Here is a 27,556-nt window from a genome sequence, read left to right as displayed (position 1 = left end):
GTATTATGAGCTCAGACCCTACTTGAAGGGCAGACACATCAGTTCTTCAAATAACACACTCTTCTACCAAAAATAGTTGTCTAGAAATCCTGTTACCTCAGCTTACTGCTTTTGCATCATTCACTAATGGTCCAGCCACTTGTGAGCCTGCCACAGTTCAGGTAACTGACGGGCAGGATTTCTAGAGGTCTCCTCCACTGCACAATATAAGAACAGGATTTAACTTTGGACTTGAAAGCACAAGTTTTTAGTTGATCTGTTTTGTTTGACCCACTCATCATGTCGGGATGGAAGTACCTGCTTATATTTTTGCACCATTTGTACAATTTATTATTTGATAGCTCACAAATACCTGAGCAAGGCAGAAATCATATTGAATGTACTTTAGACTTGTCTTGGGCATTTAGCTATGGGTCACTGCAGCTGCTCAATGTTTGCATTATGGCAGCAGTTGTGTGAAGTGCATTGCCTCAGGCCCAACAAGGGATAAGGCACTAATGAAATCCTTGCTTATAGTTGCATTAAACAATTAATTGCAGCTCACAGTTTTATGTCCAATTATTGCTCATTACTAAAAATCTTGAGCCTTTTCTTAAACATACGGAGTGGGGAGAGGGGAAACCTGTCAAAGCCTTTAGAAAAGAAAGTACAAGATTTTAATTTAGCATCCTTTATTGCCTTTCTACTCAAGAAAGGCCCTCGTTAGACACTCACTGGCAGTAACTTTGAGGCAAAGGGATATGGAGATAGGATGTAGCTGGAGTTGTTCTTTTCAGCTTTATTGCTAGAGAAACATAGACATAAATGGAACTCAAATCTCACTTTCCAGGTATGATTTAGGACTTGGAAGTCTGTTGTCTAGGGCAGTGCTGTTCATCTTAGTCTATGGGGCTCTCCCCAGGTCTGGAAATTTGGCAGAGGGTGAGTGGTTGCCATGTTAATTTGCCATTGTTCTGGATTAAACTGTGGCAATTAACTGCCCTCACACTCAACTGTGCTGGTGAACAGTGCTGTGCCGCAACCAGATCGGACTTCTGGGGTCACACCTGCAGACTAACTGCCCCCACCCTGTGCCAACCCCGCACTGGGTCTTGCTCAAGGACCAACCCTGTGCCATTCATCTAGCTTATGGGGCAGAAGGTTAACCACTACTTGTCTAGAAAAACCTTACTAAAATAGGTGTCTAAGGGTTGTCTCTCCCCTCCATCACTGCATGATAGAAGGCTTTAGAACAGGTGTGTCAAACATCTGGCTTGTGGAACCACATCACCTGGCTCACAGGGCTCCTCCAGGGACCAGGACTAGGGGTCCACTATTGAATTCAGGGGGCAGAATCCTCCTGGAGATTTGTTTCAGGAGCAGAAGAGCAAACAAAGGCTATGTTGACTCAGCTGGATGAAGCCTGCAAAGAGTCAAGCAAGGTTGAACTCCCTACTCTAGAGATGGCTTGTTTTTGCCATGCATAGGTTTTATTACATGGTTAAGTACAGCTTTGCTGCTATAGTTGCATCCACACTAGAAGCAGTGTTATTTCTGTACAGCCTGGGTGCTTCTACATGAGATTTATTGTGCAGTTGACTAATTAGCTGTGCAGTAAAGGTCTAGACATTGACATATGTACCCCCATTAGGCTGGAGTAAGCTAACTTACTCCACAGCAGGATAATACTTTTTGCTCTGGAGTTTATTCATGCACAGTAATACCATGTGTGAACATACTCTAGCACTGACAGGATCTTAGCTGAAGCTCTGCTGCCATTGTCCAGACTAGAACAGCTAGAGGGATTCTCAAACAGGGTGCCACAGCATGCTGGGGTGTCTTGAGATCCTTTCAAGGGTGCAATGTGGAGCCATACAATGTTAGCTGTGGTTTACAAATTTGAGTCACAAGATAAGCCTAAAGATTTAAAAAATCCACAGCTGTGGCCTTTGAGTTCTTTGCAACAGAAAAAAATGTTCTATTATTGTTTTGTAGACAAAGAGTGAAAACCAAGAGCTGGTATTTTCCATGGGATGCTTCAAGTCCACCTAGGGTTGCCTTGAGTTCAGAAAGGTTGCAGACCTTTTGAGTGTAGAGTCCAGCAGTGTCACAGTGGATCCATGAGATGCCAGCAAGCCATAGAAATAACAATTAGGACAATAAAACTCACTCTTTCTATTAGGATGTCCCCTTATTCCATTGGGTAGCTTCCAGCCAGCATCAAAAGGAGGGATGTGGCAGCCCCATCCTGTTAACCTTGAACTGGTAATGGGCAACAAGCCAATACTCCGCAGCAGGAACGGGCGAAGTAGGCCCTATTTGATTTGGATTTGGCCCAAATCAAGGACAGTGATTCAATTTGTTGATTCAGATCACTGTCCCTGATTTGATTTGGCCAAATCCAAATCTGAAGATTTGATACCGATTCAGAGAATCAGCGATTCAGACACAGACACAGCTTTGAATGTTTTTCTACATAGTTCGAGGTACCAGTGTAGCTCATGATCACTGCAATACTGAGGCAGATGGAGCAGCCCGTGGGCAGGAGGCGGGGGTGCATGTGCTCCATGGCAAACCCAGAAGTAGACCGGAAGTACTTCTGCTCCACTTCTGGCTCCACCAGGGAGCATGCTGCTCCCCTCCCCCGCAACGATCAGCTTCAGGAGGACGCCAGGTGCCCTCCCAAACCCAGGAGGCACCAGTCACTGAGCCGGGGGTGGGCCCAGCGGACCCGGAAGTGCTTCTGGTCCACTTCTGGGCCTCTTCCCGAGCATGCTGGGGAGCCCCTTGTGCTCCTATGAGATGCTCCATGCACCCCAGTATCACAGCATTCATTCGTCCCCTGGTACCTTGAGGTATGTAGAAAAAACATTTAAAGCTGCGTCTATATCCAAGTTGCCAAATCTTTCCAAATCTCTCTGAATCAGTTTGAAAAGTTCTGAATTGGTCTGAATCTCCACCAAATCAGATCAGGGACTGAAGCTTTGTGCAGCCCTACTCTGCAGGGGTAGCCAACCCACAGCTCCAGAATCCAAACTTGCAAGTCCAAATTGAGTAATGTGCTTGCTGCGAGCAGTTGTGTGATGTGATGTGACCTGACATAATGGCTATGGAAGCTGGTCACTGTGTGCTTGTGCAAAGATTCAAGGAGAAGCATATTAACTTCTGAAGAGCCACATGTGGCTCCAGAGCAATGGGTTGGCTGCTTCTGTTCTAGAGGTAGGAGGAAATAAATAACTGAAATCTTTTGCTTGGTTAAACAGAAGCAATCCAATTTGTAACAAGTACCCTGCCAACTTTAGTTTCACTTAAGAGATTGAGGTGGACCTTTTGCTTTAGGTAGCAGGAATACCAACCATTACCCTGATTTTGTTAGGCTGTCCTATGGTGCAGTGTGGAGATTAAATCAGATCCATCTCTTTTTTCCTAGGCACCCTGTGTCTCAATGACACCCTCCATTATTTCACCCTGACTTCTCAAATGCCATGCCTCTGCTTTTTAACATTAGTATATTTTTCTAACTTTAACCTCATAAAGAGAAAGCAGTGACCAGTATCAGTCAAGATACAGATTCAGATTTGGTCGCAGGATACTTCAATTTAATTATTTATAAGTAAAAAACAAAAGTCTAAGTCTGCTTTTTCACCAGAGCACAATGGCACAATTCTTAGCAAGAAACATGCCCGCAGGTGAAAAATAGTACAATACGGTGAAATGGCTGGGGAAGGCGACAATTTTAAGCAAAGGTAAAAAAAAGTAATAATAAAAATAATATTATTATAATAAGATTTGCACAAAATGTTATACTGCATGCTAAGCATCAGAAGGTATATATTAATTTCACCATTATTTTTCTTGTAATCACTCAAACTTATAGCTGATTATTACTTAGTAAAAAGCCTAACATTACTTAAGTTCTGTATAATAACTGAACAAGAGCCAGCATGAATATCAAGTTATATACAAAGTGTACAAAAATCCAACTCAAGTATAGGAAATTAAATTTCAGATTGGAGGCACAAGAGGGTCACATCTGCTCATCTTCAAAGGATGTGCAAGAGGGTCACATTTGCTCATCTTCAGAGGATGCGTCATCTTCTGTGGGATCTGGAGGGAGGGGGCGAGCTCTGTGAGGGGAAAAGGGTATATTAACTTTTCACAGAATCATAGAAAGTTAGGGTTGGAAGGCACCTCAGGAGGTCACATGTAATTCAGCCCCCTGCTCAAAGCAGGACTATCCCCAGCTAGATCATCCCAGATGAGACTTTGTCTGGTTAGGTCTTAAAAACCTCCGAAGATGGAAAATCCACAACCTCTCTGGGTAACCTGTGCCAGTTTTTACTACCCTCCTAGTGAGAAAAGTCTTCCTAATATCTCACCTAAACTTCCCTTGCAGCAACTTGAGACCATTGCTCCTTGTTCTGCCATCTGCCACCACTGAGAATAGTCCAGCTCCAGCCGCTTTCACCCTTACAGTCTATGAATTCCCTCAAATTCCCTCCCTTCAGGTAGTTGGAAGCTGCTATTAAATCTCTTCTCAGTCTTCTCCTTCTGTAGACTAAATAAGCCTAGTTCCCACATCCCGTCCTCATAAGTCACGTGGACTTTAAGTGGACTACCATGTACTGACCAATACTAGTCACAAGTTTGGGCTTTTCTTTTTTGTTTGTTTTTAAAGAGTTTTGACAATGCCTGTGATTATTTGTAACAGGTGCTCAACCTATTTACCCCAGAGGTGGGCTGGCTGGAGCCTGGTCCATCCACAGGCTAGATCCAACTGATGGGCCTGACTGCACAGGTACAGTGGGGCCCAATCAGGCATGCAGAAAAAAGGGGATGAGGCATGGCCTAGCCCTAATCTGGCCATGCAGGGTTTAGGAACTTGGCAGGAGGGAGGGGTGGTTGTATTAAAATTGCTGCCAGATTTCCCAACCTTTAGCGAGACCCACTGCCAGGATGTCATGGCTCCACTGGGGGTTGAGCACCTGTTTTTTTTAAAGTCTTCTAGGTATCAAATAGGAACTTTCCAATCAGTACAAGTACACAACTTTTTTTTGAAGCCTCATTTTAATAAAGCCTCAGGCTAACAGACAGCTAGCTTAATTTGTAGATTAGTCCAAACTACTACTCCAATTATGTGGTAAAGCTGTTTACACATGAATGACAATTAACTGGAATTAGCTGATTGTTCCAAGGGTAAATCAGATATCTTTTATTAGACCAGCTACACTTGGAAAGACCTGAAAGCTTGCAAAGAATCTTTTCAAGTATTTTAGTTGGTCTAATAAAAGATATCAGATTTACCCACAGAACCTATGAAAACCTTCTATGAAATCTACGAAACCTTGTCTGCTTATATCCTTAGACCCACAGAGCTACAACCAACATCCCTGATTGTTTTAAGGCATAGCTGATTCTGATATTTCACAGGTACTTAATGTAGGACAATAGGCCTGTCTATCTGTAAAGTCTATGGTTTGCTGGGAGCCAAAACCCTCAAATTGGAATCAAGATAGCTGTCTTAAGGAGAGGTCTTCAGTTTAATTCAGGGCTCTTTCTGCAGCATATTCTCCACATGAAGGTTAAGACATTGTGCCTGTCTCATACTGCAAAACAGAGTATGATTTTAAGAGGCTCAGAGCCCTTTATCCCCCTAGGACACCTTCCAATTGTCCCCTCAAAGATATGGTCCCTAGTCTCACCCATTCTGCTCTTAGTTCTTGTTCAGGGACCATACTGCAACTCCCAGTTTAAGAACATAAGTTTTACTGCTAATCTTGTTACTCCTGAACCAGCAGCTGTCCAAAAGGATAGGAGTCTTTATAGGACAAAGCTTCACATTGCTCACTTAAAAAAAATCTTGGGAGCTGTTGCAGTTTGTAAGTGTCAGTTAAGGTAGACACACAGTAATTCAGATTTTGAAAAAAGAAAAAACCCCCCCCAACAGAATAAGTCAACATCCTCAGCAGACTTTGTAGAGCAGAAATTAATGATACAGGTACTCCTCACATAACATCATCCCGGTTAACACTGGTTTGTTATTACGTTGCTAATCTATTAGAGAACATACTCATTTAAAGTCTCACAATGTTCAGTTATAATGTTGTTTGGCCACTCCTGCTAGTAGGCAACTACTGTGACATAACTGGATTTGCTTAACATCAGTTCACTTAAAGTCACGTTTTTCCAAGAATGTAACTACAATATTAAGCAAGGAGTAGCTGTACGTTAAGTTAGGGCAGTAGCAACACAGTTATTATACGAATCTGAGGATACCTAAAGTTGAAACAGATAATGGTAGTTTGTAATATGTTGGGGTTAAATGCATCTGTGTTAAAATAACACACAGGCTAGTGGGGCAAGCTGAGGCGTGTGACACACACAGAAAGAGTTAACTGCATTGGAGGTAGACCTGTACATACCTCCCTGCTATGTTAGAAGGGAAAGGGCCATCAAGAGACAATGGACGGCTGAATACAGGCTTCCTGAAGACCAGTTCTTACTCTTTCTGGTCCTAAAGAGGCAACTCAAAGGGCACTAACACAAACAGGGAGGTGGCTGCTCCAAGGCATTGTAAATCCAGCATGTGGGAACATGGATGGAGCTTTAGTTCAAAGTGGCCCACTGCCATTTTTTCAGTGGAGGGATGCTGATACACATGATGCTCAGACCCTTGTAATTAGCAGGGCTCAAGCACATCTATAAACGCCCAAAGGCAGTGCAAATAAACTATCTGGGGGAAACAAAAAGAGTGCTCCAAGGGGAAAAATCCATGAGAATAGGACTAATTTACCTAATTAACTTACTGTCACTTCATCAGTCTTTAAAATGCCACTGCAGGAGGTCAATTGATTAGAGACCTTGGTGTATTCACAAAGAAACTTTATAGATTACACTAAAAAGTGTGCCACAGGAAATCATTTCCCTCAGCCTCAAGCATGCTTTCTGGGTTGCTTTCATTTTAGCCCCCTTCCCACCCCCACGCCAGCAAGTGATTTTCACAGAAACAGTTTTATAGTCAGTTACTACTCCATTAAGTTAACTCGTGAGCTGCAGTAAGTCACCCATCAAGTCTGTTACTCTGCATATGCACATCTGCAACAGAAGCAGTGAAGCCAAAAGAATGCCAGTTTTCATTTAGTGTTGGGGAAGCACTATAAGAGCAGAAGCAAGACAATTCTTTCAGAAGGGAGTAACCACAATTGCTTCATAACGGAACTCAACAAGTTTGAGAAGACAGTATAATGGGATAAAGTGTTTTTGGATCAATGATCCACATGTCAATTCAAGAGTCTACAATTCCCACATGGAAGCCAAGCAATAATTTTCTCCATAGAGAAGGTACCTAGTAATCCCATGGTTCAGGGCATCTATTGGTTATTACCAAAAGCCATGAAAGATTCCCCGCAAAATGCCTGATAGGCTCCCTGCCGCTTCCTCCAAGTCAGGGCCAAACATTTGGTCTGCAGGCTGGATCTGGCCCATATCACTGCTCCATCTAGCCTACAATGTTCCAAGTGCCAGGGAATTATAGGGGGTGGGGGATGGAAAGGAACCTACTGCAGAACCTGGGGCTGCAGTGGACACAGCCCTTGGTGACAAAGTGAACAAGTGAGGACTACACCACCACTAAATTGCATTCACCCTCCAGCTAGCTGCCTGGTCTACTGCCACAGCCCCTTGTGCCACCTCCACTGCTGCTTGCCCTACCACTGCTATTTTCACTTGCTCTGCAGATCCACCCTAAGGGACAAAGCAAATCTGACACCCCTACTTGAACACATCCACCACTGGCTCCTGCTTGCTGGTGCTTAAAAAGTTCTCAGGTGCCTCAGTGGAAAATACTGCTGTTCTGCTCAGGGATAAAACAATCACCAAGTTGGGGTCAGGAGGGAGTCTTTCCCCCCTCAAATCAGACTGGCCAGAATTGCAGGAATTTTTGCCTTCGTCTGTATGGTACAATGGCCCTCTTAGGAGTCTAAGAGCAGGCAGCAATTACTTCGCTACCCCTGCAGTGGCTGGGTGCCCTAGTGTCCTCTCTCTCTCTTTTTTTTTTTTAAACAGTTTGGCACACTAGGGAGTTTTCATTTGTGGTGTGCAGAGGGTAAGCAGATATTATTTTTAAGGACTCTTTGGATATATAGTTACCTACAAAATGCAGGGGACTAGAGTGGACTAAACAGCTCAGGAGGCCACTTCCAGTTCTATGCTTCTAATACTTGCTTATCTAGCACCATGAGGGAGGTCAGGCTTCAAGAAACACTGCTACTCAGTCTTCTCCCTTGATCTGAGCCCAATAGCTTGCTTGCTGGCCAGTTTGCATTAGAAAGTTTTAATCCAAAGACTACACCAATATCAGACATCTGTTCTTTATAAGCAAAGCCAGGCCAAGAATGACCGTATCTGGACAGTCGCACTGTGTTGGGCTACCAAGTCTGAAGGGTGCAAAAAACCTGTGAATCAAATGAAAAGTACAACACTGAACAGCGTTTCCTCCACTACACTTCTGAAACAGCAGCAGAGTCAAGCCTCCCACCTGCGGCATAGACATGTTACAAAAATTTCGGATGCACACAGGGGTACAGCGTTCCAACAGGTGAGCCATTTCAAATATCACAAGTTCTTTATACCCACTCTCTGATCTTGGTTGTGATGAACACAGCCTTGGTCTTCCTTCAACCTATTTGAAACTCCTACAAACATCTTCCATAACATATTCCTTTGAATGATGCCACTGGCTTTTAACACAGAGGAATAGGAAAGTCAGCACTCTTAAATACATGCATTGCAAACCCTCTAACCCTGGTCACATCCATTTCGCCATAATATCCATTTCTTTCACAGTCAGTCCAATGCCACCGTCTATTGCCCCCCTACTGCCCCCCACCCCGGCACTGAATTTTAGCAGACTTCCCCATGTTTTATCAGAGGACCATCCACACTGAAATCTTGCAAAAGCCACCAGAAACAAGAAATTATCTCACTTGAGGTAAGTAGCATGTATGTTTTGTCCCCAAAAAGGGAAAAAATAATATCACTAGAAGGAACAGTATCAAATCCAAGCTCAGAAATCTCTTTCCCCTCCAATCTAACCCAAGATTAGAGATAGTTATACCAGGTGAAGCAGCTGAGACACTCTGGAGTCTTTCCAGAAGAGATTAGGTACAAAGTTAAGGAAGTACTGGACAGAGCAGGCAACCCCAGCAGAACAGAAAAAAGTTGCATCTGTTTCTATGACCACCACCGAGTCAGCACCTTGAAAGCTTTTTGCAAATTTCAGGTCACATTCACTCTGTGCACTGATTTCAGAACACATAGGGTTAGGAGTTGAGCCTTGTACACTCACACCTTCAATGCTGGAATAACTAGCAGGGAATAAAACATGAAAAATAAATGTCATCATCTGTTCATGGTCTTCTCCACAACCTAAGGATGCAGGAACCTGTGCTTACTTCTTAGACGATCGTCCTATTCCGCTGCTTCCTGCCTCGTCATCCAGTACCTGGTTCTCTTTCCTTGAAGAGCCTGGCGACTGCCTGAAGAACTCTCCAATCCCTTTCTGCCAGGTTGGGATGGGCCTCATGCATACCGGATTGCCACCGGCATACTTGCTTTCAACTACAAGGGAAAAGTTACTGAGCTGGCCAGCCAGATGATCCCCACACATTACGTGCATGAGCTAACTTAGTGTCACCCTGTGACAGCAATGCTGCACCCAGGGGGACCAGCCTGTGGCAGCACCCCCAACAAGCACTGTGCCTGATGCTCAGGCCTGTGCTAGCTGCACCTGCACAGTTTCACTTCCCGCCTTCAGGGCTTCACTGCTGACCTTGAAGCCAGAAGCCTCCCGGGGCTCATGGCTTCGCCAGCTCATTGCCCAGCCACAGCCTGGAGGCAAACCCCTCCTGTCAGGGCACCGGCCCTAGAGAGACATGGCAGGGACTGGGCAGCACTGTCAGGGATGCAGCTGTCACCTGCCTCTGGACCCAGCACCGCCGCACCAGGCCCTGGAGGCTGCAGGCAAGGGGCACTGCCCAGAGGGGCCTCTGGCTGGACGAGGCCAGGCATCTAAGCGGGGCCAGATGGGTCACATTAGGTGCCAGTGAGGGCAGCTCCTGGCACTCACAGCTGGGATCAAGCTGGAACCTCCAAGGTCCATGTTGGCCATGACCCAAACTGCCTTGGAGGGAACCAAGTCGGCTGCCCCTTTCCAGTCTGTCAGGGCCCCTCACTCTGCTGCCACCCAGCTCCCCCACCCCGGGCTGGGGTGGTGCCGTCCTGCCCCCACCCATCTGTGCACGGCCTGGGAGCGCGCACACCAACGCCGCACCACCGGGAGGATCGTTTTTTTTTCTGTTTTTTTGCACCGGTCCTGGAAGCACTGCAATACCAGGTCAATGCATGGAGTGGATGGAGCACGTGCCGTCCTGCCCCCTCCCCGCGCGGGGCTGGAAGAACCCACACCACGGGGGAGGGGTCGTTCCCTGCCCGGCACCTGCCACCGGGCCGTTACGGCGGCCGCGCGGGCCGCACTCACCGCGCTTGGCCGGAGGCGAGGAGCCCGAGTTGACGCTGCTGCTGGGACCCAGCACCTTGCGGGGAGCGCGGGCGGCCACCACTGCGGGGAGAACACAGCCGTTAACGACCCGCTTGGCCTCCCGCCCCGGACCCGGACCCGGACCCCCGCCCCAGGCCACACCTTTGCGATAGGCGCCGCCGGCCCCGCCGCAGCCCGCCTTGGTGCGCACCATACCGGAGCGAGCGCGCGCTGCCACGGGCCGGGCGGGAAAGAACGCGCGCCGCGCGCCCCCACCCCCGGGGCCCTGCGGCAGCCTTTCCCGCGCACCCCGCGGCTCGCTCCCATTGGCTGCAAGCGGGATCCGAGCCGACCAATCCCCGCCGCGCCCGCGGCCTCATGGGCGGGGTTTGCGCGGGAGCTGGGTGACGGGGCTTTGCCCCGGGACAGGCCTTTCGCCCTGGGCTCCTGCCACGGAGCTGTCAGGGGTGATGCAGCTAATTGTTCTTCCAGCCTGTGTAAGCGAGTGTCCCAGTTTATCTGATGTGCGTCGAAACCCGGAACAGTGAGCTCCGAATTACACTCGGGACAACAACCCCGGATTAGTAAACCTGGGACAACCAACTCCGGATTAAATTGGGGGTAGTCAGCCCCAGATTAACTTGGTCCTCTGACCTTAGCTTCAGTGGCTGCGTCCACGTGTGAGCGTTTGGTTCCCCAGGAACAACTAGGAGCCAGACACCGCGTGCCACCGCCAGGGGAGCTTACCCCGGTGGGGCAGGGGAGGCTGGGCCAGCTCTGGGCTGTGGTGGCTGCTCCGAGCCTGGCTGGGAGCTGGAGTGTGGCTCCAGCCAGCCAGGCTCTGGTTTTGAGCAGCACGCTGCCTCCACGTACACCACTCCGCTTTTATTTTTGCACAGGTTTTTTTGACCCCTGGATAGCCAGGCACTTGTGCTCAGGCCCGGATTAACTAAGCACATGCCCAGGGTCCTGGCCCTTCCCCTCCCCTCTGCAGAGCTGTCCTTCTCTCCACGGCTGCTTGAATGGCCCCATCTGCCTCCCTCGCTTCCCCTTCCCTCTGCACCCTTGCCACCCCAGCAGCTGCAAGCGGGAGGGGGGTCTCAGTCAGCCTGGGGCCCATGAGTTTGTTTGCTTAGGGCCCATTAAAGGGTTAATCTGGCCCTGCTTGTGTTTACCAGATATGAGAAGGCCGGGGGGAGCTCACCATTACATGGAGCCAGCTCCTGTCTTTGCCAAAGGGCAGGTTGTCAGGCAGGACCCCGACAGAAGCAAGAAAGGTCTCTGTTTGATGTGGCCTGTGCTGTAAAAAATGTTTGGGAAGTGTTACCCTGATTCCAAGTTGGCTACTGATAAAAGAGGCAGAAACAGGCCTGCAGCCCAGCTTTTTATTTGCTTGTACTTCAAAACATAAAAATAAACACTCATCCCAAAGTCTGTCTGGCTGCTCATGACAGTGCAACAGAGATTCTCATTTATACTGCCTGGGGAGATTGGAGAGGTTGGGAGAGGGTGGCAGTAGATTGACAGAAGGTCTTCTTGAATTAGCCGAGTTCTCCAAATTTCCCTCCAGCCTATGCCCTATATTTATAGGTGGCCTGTTCTAAAAACTCTGAGAAACGTTCTATGATTGGTTTTATTTAAAGTTCTTCCACTGAAGCGTTGGGGACTGGACTAAACCAGATCTCTGGTGGATTTGGAAGGCGTCCATTAACTGGGATTTATATCCTTGGGAAAATAAAAGGAGGGTTTCTTATCTCCCTTCCTTCCTCACTGTGCAGTGCTGTTCAGTACTGGGTTCATCCTTCATTACTTTAGTAACACTGCCTTCATTTCATTCCCTCTCTGGCACGGCTGTTTTCTTTTTACAACTCTTAGCATCTTAACAAAAATATATCAAATACAGTGAAATGGCATTGAATACATTTGGTTATATCAATCACTACTATGACTATTTTAAGATAAAGCTATGATATTTGGGTTATCCCTTATAATGTCTCCTTTCAGGCCATGTGCTTTGTTTAATTGTATCTCGTGACTGGTTTATTTAGACATGTGGATGGCTTCTTTTATTTTGCTGACCAAGCTAGTTGTCATATCTGTAAAGGTTCACACTGTGGTCACTCAGAAAGAGGCCTTGGGGCCTTCTGCTTAGCCACACTTCTGCAGCTTGGCCTAGGCCCCTTGAAAATAGCCAAGACTAGCAACGGAAGCATCATTCCACTAGCCCAGTGCTTCTCAAGCTATCTGATGTGGTGGACCAGCAATTTTTTTTCCAGTAGGCCAGGGACTGGTGCCCAGTTCAGCTGGTGGCAGCAAGTGCGTATAACAGCGCTACACAAATGTTTGACCTGCTGTTTCTTTCTCTTTCCTCACCTCACACAACATGACGTCACCTGGAGTGTTAGAACGTATGAACTGTGGCACTACGACATATCAATGTTATGCTTCTGAAAATATATTTCTTTCTTTCTGCGGACCACCACTTTGAGAAACACTGCACCATGCCTTTACTGCAGCTGTCCTTGTTTGCAACGTTGTCTCTACTTTTATGGAGCACTGTCTACTGCTCTAGGGGTTCCAGCTGAGCTGAAAGAGCGAGGCAGTGGTGTGCTTACGGCAAGCTTTTTGTTGTGTAGTTTTCAGGCATTGTGCCAGAGTTGCAGGGAAATTATACAGTTATAACAGTTATAGAGAGGATGGAGATGAGCTTTTCTTTGTGGCCATAGGGGAAAGGAGTAGGAGCAACAGCCTCAAGCAAGAGAGGTTGGAGATTAGGAGGAACTTTCTGACTATGAGGGTGGTCAAGCACTGGAACAGGCTGCCTAGAGAAGTTGTGTAATTTCCATTCCTGGAAATTGTCAAGAACAGGTTGGACAGACACTTGGCTGTGGGGTGGTCAAGTCAGGGACAGTCCTGCCTTGAGTAGGGGACTGGGCTAAATGACCTCATAAAGCCCCTTCTAGTCCTACTTTCCTATGATCTTATGTGCAACCAGAAATGTGATTTTGGACATGCAACCAGCTTGTAACCTAAGCACAGATGGCAGTAACAAGACCCAGGGGCTTTACATACATTTTCTCTCGTGGATCAGCGGAGGAAGTCAGTCCACCTTTAGGGTTAACTATACAGGTTATTGTAGCCCAGATCCAAATCTTAAACAGTTGGAAAATTTCAAAATGCCACTGCACAAGGGGTAGTGGCACATGGTTTAAAATCTGAGAGACTATACTGAGACAGGCAAGGAAGGAAATACAGAAGCAGGTAGCTTCAGAATCATAAGAGATGGGTACTTCCCCATTTATTTCAATGGGGAGATATGGCCTAAGCAGGCTCATTTAATCCTTGCCTGTATTCCTTAATAAACACGGTATAACCATGCTGCAGAACCATATCTTAGCCTAGATATCCGTGGTCTTTTTTCCAACAGGGGCTCGATCCTCCACTTCCCATGGACAATACTCAGTGCAGAAAGGGATGGGAAGAGAAAAAAATGGCTTCACAATAGCTTCTCTGTAACCTGAGTCCTTTTATGGGCTTACTCAATGCCTATATGTGCTTTGCAGCCAAAAATAACTGGTGTTGGAAACTGAAAGCAAACTAGGAGTCAAACATTACCCACTGACCTAGAAGTGTTGTACTTGTGTTGTATAAGTGCAGATGGTGACCTGAGTACAGGGCAGTGCTTTTAAGTATGTTGTTTAAACCATCCAGCACCCTGAAGGCCTCTAATAACAAATACGAATAAAACCGCACCCTCCCCTCAACATGCACGCTGATTCCTGCTCCGCTCAAACTTTAATATCAAATGCCTGGGAGAAGCAGGAGCATTTCTATTCAAGCACTGCTGAGGGAGTCAATTGACTTTATAGCTCTTAATCGACCTGATTTCTGTTAATCTCTCTTCACTACACAGGTGTTAACAACCATCTTTCCTTTTGAATAGTCTGGATGTTCCATTAATCAAATTATCCTGTTCCTGGTAATATCTCTCTTCTATTTCACAGATGAAAACCTTGACTCAGTTGTTGTAATATTATTACAGGCTAATATTAACTCATGTGGAAATTATTGGTAATGAAGCGTTCAATGCACTGTCAAGATGCTCAAGAAAGCTATATTTTGTTTTACAAATCTGAATAAGAGACATACATTTAAATATAACGAGTACAGCGCTGATAAAATAATAGCTTTGGATTATTTTTGCCTAGTTTGTTATGTTTTTAAAATGTAATATACATGCTAATGTGCACATTTCTGTCAAGTATTTGTTTTTGCTTTGACCTTAAACTGAATAATATAGCACTGGGCCCCTAGCATATTAGTAAATCTTCTAGCTTCTCTTGAGCTCAAGAAAAATATGTGTTGTGTTATATGTGATGATGATGCAGCACACCATCTGTATCCCCCTTTTCAAAATCCTATTTCAGGTTCTATGTAATTTGTCTTCCAGTTTTTGAATATGCAGAGTTTTACTCCCTTCGTGTTTTCAACCGTTGCTCTACAATACTGAAGACTAAAAACTTACCCCACTTCCTGTTATCAGACCTCTTTACATTTATTTTCCTTGCTCATTTAAATTTTTTTTTAAATATGTTCATATATGTATTTTAAATTTTGAGCCAGGTGTCCAACATCTCCTATCCTGTATTGCCAGTAGAACTCATGAAAGCTGAATGCAAACTAGGAATCACTATCACCCATCCAATCTGAAAGTTTTCTGTTTTATATAAATGCAGGTGGTGACCCAGGTGCAAGGCAGTGGTCTTTGCATATTATATGAAGCATCAAGCACCTTGAAAAATTTTAATAACAATTGGAAATACAATTCTAATAGTTCAATATGCATATATCACTGGTATCTAATTAACAGTAATTATACCATTGAACTATTTTATTTTTTCACACCCGTATGGGAGACAAATTCTATCTCTGATTCTGCTTTCTTACACTGTTCATCACCAGTGACAAGGATTTTCTGGGGGTTATGTATTTTATTTGACTAACTGCATGTTTGAAATAAAGTTAGACAAGCTTTTGAGTACTGTACAATGTAGTCTTCATTAGGTTCTGATGAAGAATGCATTGCATTAAAAAGCTTGTCTAACTTGACTCCAACTAAGCATGTGGTCCAATATATAATATCACCTCCAAAAAAAACCTTGCTTCTCATGTAATTCCTGTACCATCATTGCTACAACATCATTCTAACACTACTGTATCACTAAGGAAACCCTACAGATCTCAATCCGTAAGGCCACCAAATACTCCAGGGAATGGAAGCATCGATGAGGTTTTATATTATATGTTGGGCCAGAGTCGCTGTTGTAAGGGCTTCTGGAGAGAAGGAGTATCTCACACAACACACCTAGAGCTTCTCTTCTCCTTTACACTAGTTCTGCACCATAGTACATCCGCTGACTTCAAAGGAGTTTTCTTGAAAGATCTGAGTGAAAGGAGAACTAGATCCCAGGTAAATAATTAATTTTGATTTAAGATATAGCAACTGGGTCCTAGCAGAGCAATATGGAGTGTGAGTTTTGCTGCCTCTCGTTGTAAGGCACAATAATATGGGATTGCACTTATGGGACTCAGGGATATAGAGACTGTGCTTACTGTTTTCTCAAATAAAGTGGGCAACTGCAACAGAATGTCTTAATAAGTACACCTGAGAAAAGGTCAAGGTTTGTACATGAATCAAAGGCTGTAACAAGACTCTGACACAGGCAGCACAATAAGGAAACTCCAATCTTCAGCGTACTCTGCTCACAGCTTATACAAAGCCAAACTGGAGTTGGACCCTTCATGGAATATGACCAGGCTTGTCCAGTGCCCTCCTATCTCAGTTAAGCACCCTCCCTTATCATCCAGGTACCAGTGCCCTGACATTTCCTTATCTAATATGTAGAACAAATGCCTACTTTATCCCAACCTTCCTGCCACAACATAATCTACTTCCTACAGCCCTGACTTCTCACCTTCCAAACTGTAGCCTCTTCTACAGCAAACAGCAGGGCGAGCAAGTTAAGTTAGATGGGTTCAAATTACTGAACCCTCTCCTTACCACCTACCTCATCAATCTAATTGATTTATCTAACATTATTTAAATATTTCAATTGTGCTCAGCTGTATAGGGATGCAGCTGGGTTTCTGGGGAAAAGCAGAAGCTATTATGTCCAGCTGCCACCGTGATGCCAACTGTAAATGCATGCCTGCTAGCAGTAGCTGTTTTTTCTCACCTCCCCCACAAAGTTGCCCCTATTACCACCCTCTAGTTAGTTATACCTCTGGTTGTGCCTATTATGCTACATAAAAGAACATGAGCCCTGTCCCAGTTGCCATGAAGACTCCTTACAGTCCCCTATTCAAAACTTAATGGCTTTACTGCGAGGCTTTGTATGTTTTCTGTCCTGGCTACAGGGAGAGGAGACCTTTGGGTACAATGCTGGAGTTTTGTTACTGGCTTTGATCAAATTGGGATTCCCCACCCTGGGGAAGAAGTGAGCTGCACATTGCATACTCCAGAGTTTGGTTACTTATCTCCAGTAGTTATGAGAACCCCTGTCACTATGGGAACTGGGTGCTGGACAGTTTTTAATATGCTTTCCTCATAACACAGATAGGTGATACAGTGTTGTTATCCTCATTTGACAGATGGGGAACTGAGGATCATAGAGACTAAGCTCAGGTCCTCAGAGCCATCTAAATACTTAACTCCCCCTTGATTATAAACAGTTGCCTGTTAGGTTCTGGGTCTAAGTGACATGCTCAAAAGCACACAGGGATCCTGTTGCAGAGTAGTCTGCTGACCTAACCACTAGACAACATGTCCTTGCAAAGCCCTGTCTGACATCCTTTGGTGTCTATAGTTGAGACATTTCTGCCCTCTCTAGAGATTTATACATTGGGCTGTGCTAGCTACAGTGTCTCTCTGAGGTCAGCTGTCTCCACAGGTTGCAGAAGGAAATAGGCCCACTAGTTCAACTAGGTTGGAAGCTTTAAATATCCAGGCCATCCCAATCCCTCATATCTCACAGCACGTCCTTGGACATGCCCCATACCCCTCAGTCATGCAGCCTTCCTGCAATCTGTTCCTCAAATAAGTACCCTCCTCCCCTTGCCCAATTGCTAGACTCCTTGACAAGCACCCAAATCCTCTACATTCTTCTCCTTGGTGCCTGCAATCCAATTTCCTCCTTTTCAACTATCATATCCTCTCAGATCACTCCTCTTTCAGACAAACAGCTGAAGTTCCCTCTCAGCTGCTAATCCTCCTACAGAAGCTACCCATATGTGTGGACCAGTGCCAGTCCCCCATAAGCAGATTACTCCTTTTGCTGTCTGTCCTTTCCGTATACTGTCTATTCCCTTTTCTAACTCTAGAGCTGCTTAGCCTTAGCACACTAGGTCTTTGCCCAGTACTCATTTATCCGTGAGCAATACCTTGTGCTGGCAGTGGGCAGAGTGCAATAGCATAGATCAAATGCAAGGCTAGGCAGGAACAGTTCATCCAGACTTGCTCTGAGCAGGGTTAGACAGCTAGCAGGCAGAGACACTGGTGATAGCTTATAGCAGCACCTCTATCACTGCATCGGCAGAGATGTTATAGTGGTGATGGGAAAAATACAGTCAAATGTTCTCTGTGTAGCTGTGCAGCTGTACTATAGGCTCCCCGGCCGCCTCTTCCATTCACAATTGCAAACATGACCCCTCCTTTGGGAATTATCGCACAAGCCTGCCACAAAGACCGAAACATAATACCTGGGGAAGAAACATTAAGGAAGTAGCTAATGTATTTTCAGTGTCCTTTAATGTAAATTAGAAGGTAGAAGCCGAGAGAGCCATCCCCCTGTGACCAGCCAGTGCTCTTCAGGCCACGGATTATGAGCCACTATCTTAAGTAATGTTATTTGTACTCTGAGGTCACAATGGGAATATTTTCTAAAACATATTCTGTTGGAGAGGAAAGAGAAGACTTAGAGGAGTGGGCATGACCACCGGGACTTCACATAGCTCCAGCTATTTTTTTCCTCCCCTTTGACATGCTTTATGACTGGTCTGAGTTACATCTGTAGGGTTTGCGTGTATCTATCTTCTTTCTCTCTCAGCCTTGCGAACCCCTCCCTCTCCTTCCCCCTCCCTGCTCTGCCACCCCCAGGCTTAGTTGGCTAACATTGTATTTTCTGTAACCTAGTTGGGTTCCTCTCCTCACCCCCATCCCTCTTATGTTATTCCCTCCCTCGGGCACTGTATTTCTCTGCTACCTTTGTCATCTGTTTGGTTCATAACTGTTAACATCTACTAATAAAACTCAGTCTGATGTGGGTTAGAAGCTAGCCCTGGCTTTAAATACTGATAAAGATGCTTCTTATGCTGGGGACACTTATTCCCATAATGGGCTACAAACTTCATGCTGGTACAATTGTCTCCGCACAAGGGATTGCATTGACTGTATTATATTAGGAGTTAATCACATCCCTAATATCCCTAACATTCACATTTTCCTGCAGGCAGAAGGCATGTGTGCACCCAGTACTTAGAATCCTAGAAAGTATTCTGTGCTTCTCTGGGTGTGCGTGCATGTGTGTAGACATGTGTGTTGTGCCAGAGAAGGATCACATGCTCACAAACTCTCACATTTTTGACTGGCAACAGCTGCTTTTTCTGTTTTGGGGGAGATATTGTGGCAGACAGGACCCTTGCCGCATTACCTGGACTTTGCCAGTTGTGTGTAGCAAATCATTTAAAATCTGAATGTAGATTTTTTTTTCTCTCATCAATCTTTTTTTTTCCGGCAGAGCAGTGGGAAGCATAGCTCCAACAACTACATTGTCATCTGAGTGCTGTGAGCCTAATCTTGTAGCCCTCTGATGCTCAGTGCTGTGTTGCTTTGCAGTGTTCATCTGGATCTAGCAAGTCAAGGTGAATGCCAGGCAGGAGTGGGGTGCAGGTTGATTGCAACTACCTACAATGGAGCAAAAACCTGCACCATTTCCCCAGCAGGATTTCATCCCTAAGGTGCTACCTTGTGCTAACCTTTTTTTTTTTTTGCAGTGAAGACAAAGCCCAAAGCTGTCTCTACCTGGGAAATACTCCTGATGGGCCCCATTCCTACTGCTGCCAGCTCATCCTCACCCAGAGAGACCCAGCACTTGCAAGATTCCAGGTGGACACAGGCATTTTAAGCCTGGCACTGTCAAAGCTGGCTCAGCTCTGATCTGAGGGACAGAGCAGCTAAATGCCAGTCCCCTTTATGTATCCATTTTTTTTTTTTTTATTTTATTTTATTTTTTTTTTAGCACCGGTCCTGGAAGCACTGCTATACCAGGTCAATGCATGGAGTGGACGGAGCACGCTCCGGTTCCACCACCCAATACCAAAAAGAATCTGCTCAATATAGACCTCCTATGGAGGACATATCAGAGACAATTACGCTGAGAAACTCACCTACGTGGTCACGCTGCTTCCCCAGGGCAGGTCTAGTGAAGCCAAGGGACTCTTGGGACCTTCTAGATGCTTATTTTGGACCAACCACTCTGGGCTCTGAGCCCTTTCCTCTGCCACAGAGGCAGGGCAGGGCTTCTGGGGGGGAAGGCGGGGGATGGGAGTCGGGACACTGTTCCTGCCCAGCCTGTAAGGCTCTTGGGCAGCCCCCCGAGGCACCTAGTGGGTGCAGCAGTGTTGCCAGGTCTTAAATATGAAATTATCATAATGGAAACTCAAAATTGTCCTTTGTGTTTTCTGAAAAACTATTGTACACTGGGAAAAAATGTAAATAAGAATGCAAATAAGTCTTCCTCTTTAGCCAGCATCATGTTGCCGTATACTGTTATCATCACATCCTGCACCACTCTACTTGCCACTGACCCCATGATGTTTTGTTTAACTCTTTTTCTGACTGGTTAAACTGAATTTATAACTATGATTATTTTTGTCTCTTTGTTTTGCAGTTCAGGTCTGTGTATTGTAAATTGTTATACAATTACTTTACACTGCTGCTCACTGTAACCTCCAGAGAGTGAGTGAAAACTGGGTCATCAAAGTTGAAGTTTTATTTATTTTTGTTTTGAGACAAGAAAATAATACCGTGATCATTGACCCAGTGCAAAAAAACAGGGAAAAAAAAAAAGGCTTACCTGATAGGGGAAGCAGCGTGACCACGTAGGCGAGCTCCCCAGGGTAATTGTCTCTGATATGTCCTCCATAGGAGGTCTATATTGAGCATATTTTTTTTGGTATTGGGTGGTGGAACCGGAGCGTGCTCCATCCACTCCATGCATTGACCTGGTATTGCAGTGCTTCCAGGACCGGTGCAAAAAAACAGGAAAAAAAAAAAAAAAAGGCTTCCTAGTCATACCAAGGGTGGCCATCATAGAGGACAGTTTGGTTATTCTCTGTCCTTTATTGATACAAAACCAGACGCCTCTAGGTCCTCTTATTTTTGTTCTTGAAAAATAGAGGACGTAAAGGTGTCCAGTTTTGTGTCAAGAGGACACAGTAACAGAAAACCGGACTGTCCTCTATGATGGCCACCCTAGTCGCACATGGGGAAGAGTGCTCTGCTGGCATGGAATAGTACTGTGTAGGTAATGCACAGCTAACCTTGGCTTTATGCCCACTTTATGGAAATGGGAGACTCCTCCCTAGATTGCTTCTGTGGCCGTGCGGCTGAGGGCAAGCGAAAGTTGGGGGCATCCGAAACCCAAGCCTCTGGGCGTGGGCCTGCATGTAGGATGCCCGCCAAAGGATTTGGGAACATTTGAAGCCCCAGGTGGAGGGAGGGAGGATGTTTGCCGGTAGTAGGAAGTCCTGACAGCAAATCTAAAAGCTGGTGAAGACTCTCTGAGAGTCACCTGGGTTTTGCATATGCTGCATTCATTAACTACCTCGAAATGACAGTGCGTTTTGAACACTTTTAGTATCATCTATCGTGCAAGGGTTGAAATGATGATGCAAATACGATCATTCGTATACCTGACCTGGTAACTGCCTGGAGAAGGGCGGGCCGCAGACTGGCCGGAACTCCAGTGCCCAGCCGGCGCTGCTGGGCGGAAGCGGGCGGACGCTGCACCGCGCCGCTCGGGGCCAGGCCTGCATGGGCGGGGTGTACCAGCCTTTCCCTTCCCCCGCGCCCAGGATGGCCGCCGCTTCTGCCGCGCCGCTTCTGGGCTGGTGCATGCAGCGGCTGCAGGGCGACTTCGGGCTGGATGTCAGCGAGGAGCTCGTGCAGTGAGCGCGGCTGCGCGGGCGGGGACGGGACGGGACGGGACGGGAGGAACCAGGCCCCCTCGGAGCGCCCCCGCTCCCCCGCGCTGTCGGAGCCGCTCGGGTGCGGTCCGGGGGGCTGCGGGCCTTGACCGCCAAGTGCCCAGGCTGCTGCGGGGCCTGCCCGGTGCTGTTGGTACCCTTCTTACTGCTGGCACTGTCATCCCTGTCGTCATCATCGCCTCAGCATTGCCGTCATCATGATAGTGTTGTTGTCATTATTGCTGTTATTATTATCATTACTACGACCCCTATTATAATTACTTGTGGTGCTGCTGCCCGCTATCATCACTGTTGTTATTGTTGTCCAGTGCAAAGCATTGATCTACACCCACAAGATGCACGTGGACCGGCGCGGCCTGGGGTTGCCGTTGGCTCGATCCAATGAGCGCTGAGCCCTGGGATTGTTCCCCCGAGGCCTCGTGCTGCTAGGGTTTGTGTCTGTGGGTCAAGGTTTGCACGATCCAGGCCTAGCTGCTCAGCTGTGTGCTGCAAGGCCCAGCTTCCACTTGGGGATAAGGAAAGGGGGTTTTTTTTAGGAAAAAAAAATGAATTCAGGCAGATGTCAAAACAGAATCCAATATTGGAGCAATGCATGGGGATTGCATGAAGTTGGAGTTATTACACATTTGCAAAGGAAATAATATATGACTGTTCTTATAATGAACTTCTGTGCTATCAGTATACTGTTTGTATACGTTAATGTTCAAACAGTCTGGTTAGAGATACTGGCCTCCTGGCTGGCGAATACATGACTGGTACATGTACATACTGCTTGGTATGCGCACACTCCCCCCCCCCAGTTTATGATCAATCTGTCAAGCTATATGAATGAATCTATTTAGATCTGTACGTACTATATGAATGAATCTATTTAGATCTGTACGTACATACATCTATCTATCTTGCTATCTATCTAAAGCTGGAACTGTCTTCACCTATTTATAATTTAAGGAAATAAAGAAAGCTAGGTAATGGCTGGGCTACTTAATATGTCTGCAATACTGTAATACACGTTTGGTCCCTGTGTATTCTTTTATACATTCTCCTCCTAAAGTTAACTTTGTTTACTATAGCCCCTGCTCCCCACCCCCGATAATTTACTTGGTCCTGTTTCCGTCCTATTTGGATCCCCAAATGATCCTTATTGTTGTACCCTTGGGAAGATTTTTTTTTTTAATGGCAGCTGTATTTGCTTGTAGTTTTTGTCTCACTTTTTTACATACAAACTTAGTCTTTCCTCCTGGATCTCTAAGGTACTGACTGCATCTTCTGTCACAGAGGCCTGCATTCCCTCTCCTATAACTAATTTTAATCATCCAGGTGTTTCCTCATCCAGAGTCCTTGGCCAAATTCAGGGGTAGCTTTGTCACCTGCTTTGCCAAAGCTGTAAATGCCTGCAAAGGATCAGGTGATAGGGAGGGGCTTATATCCATAATTATATCTTGTACCAGGTCTGATTTATCCCTTCTGGCTTCTGTGCATTTTGTAGTTTGGGCATATTGTGTACAAGCCTTGGAAGGCTTTATGTGAAGAGAGTACAAGATTTGTGTCCCCCACAACCTTTTGCTTGTTTTCAATGGCTAAAAATAATTTGAAAGCTGTAGGGTTTTTTCCTGTAATCACTTCTGTTGCATTTTCTCTGTACTATGTTTTCTGGAAGACACTAGATGACCGGAGAACTACCTCTGTGATGTTTATAGTATGAATGTTGGAGTGGGGGAGAGAAGAGCTGTTTAGGTTAAAGAACTGAATAGTTGTTCAAGTTGGTACAAATTGGTTATTAATGTATTTTGACTGGAGATTAGAACAAGAGCTCTAACTGCTAGAGGAGTAAAATTTTGGCTAATGTTCTGAACAAAGCAGTGGGGAGGCAAAGATCTTGAGTTGTTTCCAGATGGGACTCAACAAGTTCATGAAAGGGATGGTGTAGGACAGGGGCCCATGTGTCCCAGGGGCCCAACCACAGGGGAGCTAGAGACCCTCCCCTCAGGGAACCCTGGGAGGGGGGCTATCCATCCCATGGATACCCCCCCCCAAAAAAAAAAAAAAGAAAAAAAAAAAGAAACTATTTACCTGAAAGGACACAATTGGTAGTGCCCACCCGTTTCTGCCAAATCATTTGGCAATTGGCCCATTCCAACCCCATAGGAGGACACCTAGGTCGGGATAAGACCACCGCTAGAGTGTCTTGGTGGTTCTTCTGGCCAGGGTTGGGGGAAGATATTGCATGCCATCACGCAGCTTGTCCTGAACGTCAGAAAGCCAGGGAGGATTGTCTGGCGAGGGGCCCACTTCAACCCATTCTTATCATTGATATCCTGTTTTCAAGGATAGCCACAGATGTGGTTGGACCACTGCCCCGTAGCAGCACAGGACACCAGTGTATACTGATATTCATAGATTATACCACCTGGTACCCGGATGCTGTGCCCCTGCAGGCAGTAACGGCTTTATGGGTCGTGGAAGAACTCATTAAGTGGATAGTGAGGATGGGAATTCCTCAAGAAATCCTCACTGATTAGGGGCATAATTTCATGTCAGGGGTGTTACAAGTGGTGTGCCGCACCCTATGCTTAAAACGCCTGTGTACATCTGTGTACTTATGCTGTATAAGAGAAGACCTGCAAAAGTGGTCTCTGCTTCTTCCGTTAGTTCTGTTTGTCCTTCGGGACACTTCACAGGAGTCAATGAAATATTCTCCCTTTGAGCTAGTATTAGGTCACCCCGAGAGGCCTACTTCAGCCCCTGAGAGAAGACTGGGAACAAGATACGGGGAATATGAGAAATCCGATCACGTATCAGCAAGAATTCCAACAAAGGATCCAGCTGGCCCAAGACCTGGCCAAGGATAATATGCAGGAGGCATAGCATCATCAGAAAGAGAGGTGTGATGTGCATACTAAAGATTGAGAATTCGAACCCAGACAGAGAGTGCTGGTGCTGGTGCTGGTGCTGCTGCCCACATCCTCGAGTAAACTGCTAACCCAGTGGCAGGGCCTGTTTGAGATAACTCGCAGGTTGGGACTGGTGGACTATGAGGTTCACCGACCAGGCCATCTACGTGAGAAATGTATCACATCAACCTCTTGTGCGAATGGCATGAACCGGAGTGATGGGCAGCCTTTATGGAGGCAGATATAGAAGACCTGGGACCCCAGGGAGTAATCCAAGAGAAAGGGACAGCTAGAACAGAGGACCAATTCCAAATAGAGTAAGAACTGTCAACATCCCAAAGATATGAGATGCAGGCTCTGGTTAAGAAATTTAAAGATGTATTCTGAGAGGAACCTGGGTGGGTCTGGGGCACCTACCATACAATACAGACACCACTGGGAGCCACAGTGTGGGAGACATGGCGGCTGGCATCCCATCACGTCTCAGGAGAGATATGCAAAGAGGTTGAGAAAATCCTTGAACAAGGGATCATATGCCTATCCAAAAGCCCGTGGCAAAGCCCGTTGGTCCCAGTCCCAAAACTAAATGGATCTCTGGGATTAAGTGTCGATTACCGATGATTAAACACAATGGTGGTCTTCGACGCATTCCCTGCACTCCATGTAGCAGAACTAGTGGAACGCATTGGGAATGCCTAATATATCACAATGCTCAACTTGGCAAAGGGCTACTGGCAGATCCCCATGGCCAGCAGGGACCAGCCCAAGATAGCTTTTGTGATGCCATGGGGCCCATATGAGTTTGTTTACATGCAGTGTCTAATGGACCAGATCCTGGTGCCACACACCGAGTTTGCTGCAGCCTACATCGACAACATTGTTGTGTTCACGCAAACTTGGGCTCAGCATAAGAGGGCTCTCCAGGCCGTGCTGTCGGAACTAAGAAAAACAGGGATGACGGCAAACCCAAGAAAATGCATGCTGGCTCAGAGGCAAGCCAAATATCTAGGATTTTTGGTTGGACAAGGTATGATCAGGCCATTAGCTGATGAAGTGGAAACCATCCGCAACTTTAAGGCACCCCAGACCAGCAAACAGCTTAGATCCTTTTTGGGGTTGACCAGTTATTACTGCCGGTTTGTCCCCCAATTTTCTGAACTAGCAGCACCTCTTATGGAAGCCCTAAAAGGACAGCAGGCCGGAAGTATAAAATGGACAACCAAAATGACACAGAACTTTGAATTGCTCAAAAGGCCCTATGCGAAGATGTTGTGAGACATGCACCTGATTTCTGTAAACGTTTTATATTGCAGACAGACGTGTTGGAGACCGCTATCAGGGCAGTCCTAACCCAAGAAGATGGAGGTATAGAGAGACCAGTTGCCTATGCCAACTGAAAATTACTGCCTGCAGAAACATGGTATTGGACCATAGAACGGGAATGTTTGGCAAGTTGCTGGGTGGTAGAACACTTCAGGTACTACCTGATGGGCAGGGAGTTTAAGCTGGTAATGGACCATGCTCCCTTAAGACGGCTAAGCGCAGCCAAGACCGATAATGCCTGGATTACAAGATGGGCCCTTGGACTACAACCATTCAAGTTCCACAGGCTACATTGACCAGGGACAAGTAACATAGTGGCAGATTTCTTATCCAGATTCGGAAATGAGACCAAATGTGGTGATGCCAAACACCAACCAAGTGAAACACCCGGGATGACAGGTAGGACACCAAAACAAGGAAATGAAGCGCCCCAAGGCATCTTAAAGGGCGGGGTTATGTCCCAGGGGCACAACCACAGGGGAGCTAGAGACCCTCCCCTCGGACCACCCCAGGATGGGGGCTACACACCCCATGGATAAAACCCCCCAAAAAAGAAACTACTGACTGGCCATGGGATGCCAGACCCTGAAGGAACAAAGAGCGGAACCCATGTGGTTCATGAGCTGTGCCTATATACAGCTGGAGCCAGTGGGTGATGTCAGGAGCAATCAATCGGCCAGCAAAGATAAAAGGGAACACCAAAAGAGACATGGGGAGAGGTAGCGGAGGCTTCAGAGGCTTTCTATCCCCACATGAAAGAAAGAATGTATCCAGATCAGAGAGCAGCAGTGGAGGCTGCAGAGGCTCTCTGCATCAGTGGCAAGCAGCCCCAGTGGGAAGGGATGGATTACGCTTGGGGAGAGGCAGCCCGAGCAGCAGGGAATAAACCTCGCACTGGTCACGAGCAGCACCGGTATCCAGGAGACAACTTCGCTCCTGAAGGAGCTATAGCAAACTTGGAGTCGGCGGAGTCCCTTTTTCTCTTTAGTTACCACTGGTCTGTATATAGTCTCTTGTGTTGCTGTTGTGGTCTGTCGGGTTTTTTTTTGGGTGTTCAGTGGTTAGGTCTGCCTTGAGGGGGATCTGGCTGACACTGCATCCCCAGGGTGATCACAAGGCTTAGCAAGTAGCTGTTGACCACGGGGAAAATAGACAACATGGGCGTATCCAGTAGGCTTGTAGCCTATCAAAGAAACAAAGTTAATAACCAATCCCGAAGAGGGCGTGAAGGCCAAAGGTCACCTAAATGGGAGGGTCAGCCCCATTAAAATCAGGTGGCCCACTGGAGGTTGGTGGTATAAGGAAGGGGTATAGGGGAGGTGGAGCCCCACGAATATCCTCCAGGATGAGTGACCGACTCCAGGGGACCTACGGAAGAAGACCCCTCCACTGAAAATACATTCAAAGTCATGGCAGAATTTAGGGGCCTTTTCCGGGGTGATTGAGGTCCTTCTCGGTGGCCATATGAACCTTCACCACACCCTCCACCAGGCACGCGTGCTAATGCAGCGCATGAATGGGTATTCGAAGTGAGGCGGTCACACCATGGATTGATAAT

At 46.4% G+C, this 27,556-nt stretch overlaps 2 protein-coding genes and 1 long non-coding RNA gene across 4 annotated transcripts in view; 1 reads left to right on the top strand and 2 right to left on the bottom strand.

Annotated features, from left to right (window-relative positions):
- Window positions 1-2,133: 2,133 nt before the first annotated feature.
- Window positions 2,134-27,468, bottom strand: LOC109308817. Its single transcript, XR_002100707.1, has 4 exons — window positions 24,382-27,468; window positions 23,602-23,603; window positions 16,161-16,167; window positions 2,134-2,144 (listed from the first exon to the last, which is right to left on the bottom strand). It is a non-coding gene; the product is annotated as an uncharacterized LOC109308817 (long non-coding RNA).
- PCLAF (PCNA clamp associated factor) lies at window positions 3,551-10,795 on the bottom strand. Its single transcript, XM_019533229.1, has 4 exons — window positions 10,679-10,795; window positions 10,517-10,597; window positions 9,432-9,597; window positions 3,551-4,106 (listed from the first exon to the last, which is right to left on the bottom strand). Exons 1-4 carry the CDS (start codon window positions 10,728-10,730, stop codon window positions 4,043-4,045), a joined length of 363 nt encoding a protein of 120 aa, XP_019388774.1. The 5' UTR covers window positions 10,731-10,795; the 3' UTR covers window positions 3,551-4,042.
- The window catches only part of TRIP4 (thyroid hormone receptor interactor 4), a 53,051-nt gene continuing 47,121 nt past the window's right edge, over window positions 21,627-27,556 (top strand). For both annotated transcript variants that reach the window (XM_019533228.1, XM_019533227.1), the window contains exon 1: window positions 21,627-21,742. In XM_019533228.1, coding sequence (XP_019388773.1) covers window positions 21,651-21,742 — 92 coding nt within the window. In that variant the 5' untranslated portion in view covers window positions 21,627-21,650. The remainder of the gene's footprint in view (window positions 21,743-27,556) is intronic.

The sequence above is a fragment of the Crocodylus porosus genome, unplaced genomic scaffold (genome assembly GCF_001723895.1).
Source record: "Crocodylus porosus isolate Cpor-Errol unplaced genomic scaffold, CroPor_comp1, whole genome shotgun sequence".
Lineage (NCBI taxonomy): Eukaryota > Metazoa > Chordata > Crocodylia > Crocodylidae > Crocodylus > Crocodylus porosus.
This window is presented reverse-complemented; position numbering and strand designations above follow the sequence as displayed.